The following is a 6,000-nucleotide window of genomic DNA, read 5'->3' as shown; positions in this document are numbered from 1 at the left end:
TTGCTCGAAATTCAGTGTGATAAATCTTCCGCTTGAGGGAAGTCCACACACGATGTGCGTTCACACGATTCTAGTCTTGAATCATCTTTATCTTGAGGTATCGTCTTTTGTTGTCAAAAGATGTACGATGTTTGTACTTTGGGGTGTTATGCCGTTATTCTATTAGAAAGCTTCGAGCTACTGTTACAAAAAAAAAAAGATTAAAAAAGCTGGTATTTGTGAAAGTTTTTAATAGTCGGGATTCTTATAACATAATAAAAAAAATGATATTTGAAACATTCCCAAAATTCAAAAGTACACATAGCCCACTTTAAAACATAGAAAATTGAGTTTGGGCTTTTAATTGTTCAGTAATTCTGGGCAGCACACAAGAGGTTGATATTTCTCAATATGTTATTCTTGTTCTGCCTTCCTAGTTTATACAATAGAAATTACTCGTTCTAGACTAAAAAAAAGTTACTCTTTACAAGTTTGTTTAATTTTCGTAAAAAAAAGGACGATCAGCTCAGAATATTTATTTTTTCTCTAATCTACTCTTATCTCATTTATATATTTATTTTTTATTAATATTTTTTTTCATGTGTTATGGCCATTTTAATCTAACTTTTTTTTTTTATATTTAATAAAATATGTTTTAATAAAAAGAAATAAAAGTAAGAGAAAAAAAAAGAATGAAAAAAATCTAAATTTATAAAAATAAAAAAAAAAGTTACATTATGAACCATGCAATCCAATATTGTATGAGATCACAAGATAGTGACTTGTATTACCTAGTAGAAATATAATATTTCACAAATATTATCATATAAAAAAATCGATAAATTGATATATTTCAAGGTAATGGTAACCAATTTATGTTATTTTTCAAATTTACGTAACATAACATGTTATCTCATTGTCCAAATGTGTCAACGTCTCATTGATCCGAAGGTAAAATTGTCTTTAATTTTTGAAAAAGTGAAGATAAAAAAGGAGAAGAAAGGATTTTCTCTCTGGATCAGATTTTTTTTGTGACCTGTTTAAAAATTAAATAAACTTGAAAAGTGAGACTTTTATAGCCAGAAATATCCTTATACAGTGATAATGAGCTTGACAACTTAGAAAGACAAATCATGTAGTCGAATAAATTCAAAATAGTGATTTGAATCACAGTACATATAAACAAGCACTACTAGACTTTGACCATAATTCATTATCAATCTGAAATATGTCAAAGGTTAGATGGGAAAATAACAAAAAACAATAACAAAGCATCGCCTAATTTAGAGTCGACGAACAAACTGAGCAACCAAGGTTTCAGCCCAAAGCTGAACCCTTTTTCACAACCTAAACAAACTAGTTCAGTCAAGCCTTCTTGATGAACTAACAAAGACTCTTAGATTAGCTTTTACAAACAAACTACTCAAAAGCAACTATTCTATGAGTGGCAAATCTTCTTCAAATATATGAAGGTCAGACTGATTCCTTGGGCGCGTGGGAAACTTGTTCCGATTCGCTCGTCTTTTCCACAATCTGTATCGAAGATTCCTCTTTTTCTTCTCTATCTTCTTCCTCTCTAGAATCATTCGCACTGGTGTCTTCAACGAAAGACATTGCAGAGTTAATACATTCCTCTCTTTCTTCTTCTTCTTCTTCTTCTTCTTCCTCAACTTCATTGATACTAGTCAAGCCAGAACTAACATCATGGCTATCAGTGAGTGAGATCTCGGAGCAACACTGAAGTGTCACACATTTCTCTTCTCCTTCCTCTTCTTCTTCCAAATCGGCTGAGGGTTTGTTGTCATCCAATTGCCCCGAGAAGCTCTCCTCTATCTCCCCAAGTACTTGAACTTCATAGAGATCTTCGTGGTCATGATCGTAAAGATCTTCGTGGTCATCATTGTCCTCGTATTCGCTGCTGTGTCGGCTGGACTGTCCATTTCCTTCGCTGCCGGTTTCCATGTCGTGATGACTGTACAGATCCTCGTCATCGCGACGATCGGACGAGCACGATGACATCGGCGAAGACCCTCCTTCTCCTCCTCCGCTGGCTTCTTCGCGCTCTCCGAGCGTTTTCGTGATGAGGGTTTTGAGCAGGTTCATCACTTGCACTGCGTGCATTAGCGCAGTCAACGGATCAGACATCTGAAACACAAACCAGATCAAAATCAAGTCAACGTTAGGACTGAGAATACTTTTTTTTTTTCGATTTCAAAGCCGCCATAGTAACTCGAGATTAATTTATTTGGTTTTAGTAAGAACATGTTGTTTAGGTGTTTGATTTAATTTTTAAAAAATAATTAATATTGCAACGAAAATTACTACCATGCTACAATACTAATAATTTGGGGACTACTTTCCTGTTTAAATTCGTTTAGGGGACCAAAAGTAACTCAATAATTGAGAGATTTTTTTTAGCAAAAAGCTGTTAATAGAAAACAGTAGTGAAACATATTGTTTTCTGAATAATTCAAACACACATGTTTTCTAAGAACACAGAAAAGACTGTTTTATATGTCAACATTTTAAGAAACATGTTTCATAATATAAAGAATAGGGTGATTTAGCTAAATAGTGAAACTAGTGAAATAGTAAAAAAACGCGCAAGTATCAAGTTTTAAAAGTGATAAACTTGCTTATATAAATAAATGATCATGAAACTTTTCGCTGTTTTGGTAATCAATTAGTTTCAAACGAGTATTTTGACCTGAGTCATGTTGGGAGCGAAGACCATGGCGATGTTTCTGGCGTTCATCTTGTTGAAGTCCTCTTCGTGGACAATGTCGGCCATGAGATCGACGGCCCAGTTGAGGAGAGCGGTCTCGGTGGGCCCGAGGTGGTTGAGAAGGCGAACGCAGTCGTCCTCGGAGCTGCACTCGAGGACCTGATCCGGGGAAAGGCCGTCGAGCACCCCCGAGGGAAGCTCGCGGAACCAGGCCTTGATGAGTCCCGCCAGGCAATGCACGTCGATATCTTCCGGCACTTCTCCTCTGTTCAGCTGTGCCCTCACTTCCTCCTCTTTGCTGTTCTCCGGGTTTATCCGAAATATCCCTTCCGCCTTCACAAACAAATAAACAAACAAATACATAATTGATTTACTTTTTTCGCTACGATTTCGCCAATGGAATTTTTTATTAGTTAGAACGCACTGACTTTTGCCGGTTTTCGCCTGGATTTCGATTTTTTTTTTTTTTTTTTTTACGACGAAACGAAATAAATGCCTTTCGCCTCTGCATATAGCTACCAAAAATCAATTTTTCGGCAATTTTTGCTTGAATTTCTAAATTTCATAAACGAAAAAAGAATAACGCTTATTTTTTTCTCTTTTTTTTTTAAATAGATTTCGTGGATTTTTGCCAATCAAAATTTTTTTTAAACCCAAGATTAATTTTTTTGAAAGTGATAAATGATTTATAATAATCGTCAAAAATAAGTTTCAAATGGCTTATTTTGTACAATATATTCATAAAATAATGCATTTTTCCTGCATTAATTTTTTCCATCTCTTGATCAGATTATGAACTTTTATTATTATTACTACTACCTTGAGACCACCCTGTGAGTAGAGCCGCTCCTGCATCAGCAACAGAATTGTTGGGACGCTGTTCCCTTTGGTGTCGTATGAGCATTGCATCGACTCCGCCGAGACTCCGAATACACTTGCGCTGCAATATACAAAATATCTAATTTAGTTTGATTTCATTTAATTTATGAGTAAGTTTTAAGTTCAATTAATGTTTCCTTACTTAGAGATCAGTTCATCAATTTTATTCAAAAAAAAAAAAAAGGCAAAGTAGTAGACTAGTAGTAGTAAGTGTTTATTTCAGGATATGGAAACAAGATTTAAGTAGTTATTATTAAAAGCTAGAGAGAAGCGTTACAAATGTTTGAAATCTGACGGATCTTGGTTAAATTAAATATTATAAAAAAAAAAAAAAGATTTACCTGGCGCTGGGGACACGGCCGGGGATCTCGACCTGGAGCTCGACGGGGAGGCCGAGGAAGCCGTTGAAGCGGTCGAAGGTGACGTGGGTGACGTGGCGGACGTTGGTTGGCCAACCGATGTCCATGGAATGGACGGCCGAGATCACGTCATCCGCGCCGCTCTCCACGCGGCACGAGACCATGGATTTCCTCAGCGCCGTCAGAAGATACTCCATCAATCGCATCTGGTTCTGCTCTTCTTCCTTCTCCTTCGCCGCCGCCGCCTTTGCTTTCGCTCCGCCGCCGCCGCACCCTCGAGTCGCCATCACAACGCCCGTCATTCTCTCTCTCTCTCTCTCTCTGCTATCACCTCAGCTCAGTTGTGTGCCGTTGAAGATTGCATTGACAGGTATTATAAGTCTCTCTCTCTCTCTCTCTCTCTCTCCTGATTTTGTTGTTTGTTTTCTGTTTTTGAACTTCCAACGGCCACTCGTTTTCAAATTTCTCCCTTTCTGGAGGGATCAGAGGCCTTCTTTTTCTATCCTACTTTTACGAGTTTGACCTTCTGGATTCACGGAATTTCGATAATGCCATTCCAGTTTACGAGATTCTCCTACTTTCTTCAGTTACCGTTCTTATCTCAGCCTTTGTACTAAGGGCATTGGTAAATAGAAGTAAAACCTTCGGAAATTATATAATTAAGAAGAAAAATCAACAGAAAATAAAATAGATTAGTGGTTGATGAATGTCATTCCAGGTGTGTTAGTGTGTATTAGTGTTTGTAAGTAGCAACTAGCAATTAGTGCAAATAATTATTAGTTTATTTCATATTTGATTAAATATTATTTAATTGGATTAGAAGTGATTACATGCATACTTTATTTTAATTAATTGAGAGAGAGTATGAGAGGATTACAACAGTCATTAAATTTTATTTTTTTATTTATTTACAAACTATTTTCAGCGTTTGAATAATAATAAAAATTGTTCCTGTAATTAAGAAGAAAAAAAAAAAAACTTTGGATGTTATGCTTTTCCACGCAAAACAAATTTGGATTTTTCTTCCTATATTCAACTTTCGATATTTTGTTCTTCACACACACACAGAATAACCAAAAAAAAGAAAGACTTTAGATTTTGTTTCTATATTCAAATTTGAATGTTTGTTTTTTTACACAAACGCAAAAAATAAATAAATAAATAAATAATCCCATAGATGTTATATACTTTCTATCTTTAGCGTTTCATTTTTTTCTTTCTATTTCCAAACAGGAGTTTAAATGTAGTTAAATCGATGTGCACATATGACAATGTTCCTCTTTTATATACTTGCGAGAGATTTGGATTATAGCATATTACTGGCTACTGCACCGTTATTAAGTAAAACTTTCAGCACAAAGTGTGGACAAAAGCTTAAGAAAAATTACATGAATTAGTCATCATATACTAACTGTTTAGCTACTTACTTTGATTGTCGTTGGTATTCTCAAAATTTTCAGTGCTATGTTTGGAAATTGGACTTTAAGATGCAAAGTCAAATATCGAAGGAAAATAAAAGTTTGATGAAAAATATGAAAGAAAATCCAAGGGATAATTTAGCCGCGGCTATATATAGAAAATCTATAAATTTGGAATAAAATAATTAATAAATTAAAAATGGAACAATTAGACCAGTAATTAAATAGATTAATCTTTAAAAAAAAAACCAAAGTTTAATTTTTTTCTTCAAAAAATAGTTCATAAAGCCCGCAGTAAATTAATTAACTAAATAGTAAATTAAATTTATTTTTTAAATATTACAAGTCTGATGAGTTTTTTTTTAAATAAAATGAAACTATACTTAGAATTATAAAAAGAGTCAGGGAATATATAGTTGCAAGTTGCAACAAGATTAAAAAAGGGTAATTTGTTAAAATGGCACATGAATCAAATTTAGCTAGTTATATAGGGAAATTGAATTATCCCAATGGTTTAGTCTGGGACCTCTTGTATATGAGTTGATCTCGTGAATGATGGTCTGGGTTCTATTCGTATGAATGCAAAATAATATTTCATCCTAAAGTTTGAAGATTGTTCTTGTAACTTGTATTTACATTT

General features: G+C 34.4%; 1 protein-coding gene across 1 annotated transcript; it reads right to left on the bottom strand.

The window, feature by feature from the left end:
* Positions 1-1,097: 1,097 nt before the first annotated feature.
* Positions 1,098-4,406, bottom strand: LOC149388848 (Rho GTPase activating protein with PAK-box/P21-Rho-binding domain-containing protein). Its single transcript, XM_089623712.1, has 4 exons — positions 3,925-4,406; positions 3,524-3,644; positions 2,687-3,037; positions 1,098-2,124 (listed from the first exon to the last, which is right to left on the bottom strand). The coding sequence occupies exons 1-4, from the start codon at positions 4,242-4,244 to the stop codon at positions 1,453-1,455; spliced, it is 1,464 nt and encodes a 487-aa protein (XP_089479838.1). The 5' UTR covers positions 4,245-4,406; the 3' UTR covers positions 1,098-1,452.
* Between the last annotated feature and the right edge of the window lie 1,594 nt (positions 4,407-6,000).

Source organism: Urtica dioica, chromosome 8 (genome assembly GCF_054948205.1).
Source record: "Urtica dioica subsp. dioica isolate 48M chromosome 8, U.dioica_male_clone48M_v1_H2, whole genome shotgun sequence".
Lineage (NCBI taxonomy): Eukaryota > Viridiplantae > Streptophyta > Magnoliopsida > Rosales > Urticaceae > Urtica > Urtica dioica.
This window is presented reverse-complemented; position numbering and strand designations above follow the sequence as displayed.

Coding starts and splice junctions, on each gene's coding strand:
- LOC149388848 (XM_089623712.1), bottom strand. CDS start 4,244: ATGACGGGCGTTGTGATGGCGACTCGAGGGTGCGGCGGCGGCGGAGCG. Junction 3,645..3,924: donor GGCCGTGTCCCCAGCGCCAG/GTAAATCTTTTT, acceptor TGTATATTGCAG/CGCAAGTGTATTCGGAGTCT. Junction 3,038..3,523: donor ACTCACAGGGTGGTCTCAAG/GTAGTAGTAATA, acceptor TTGTTTGTGAAG/GCGGAAGGGATATTTCGGAT.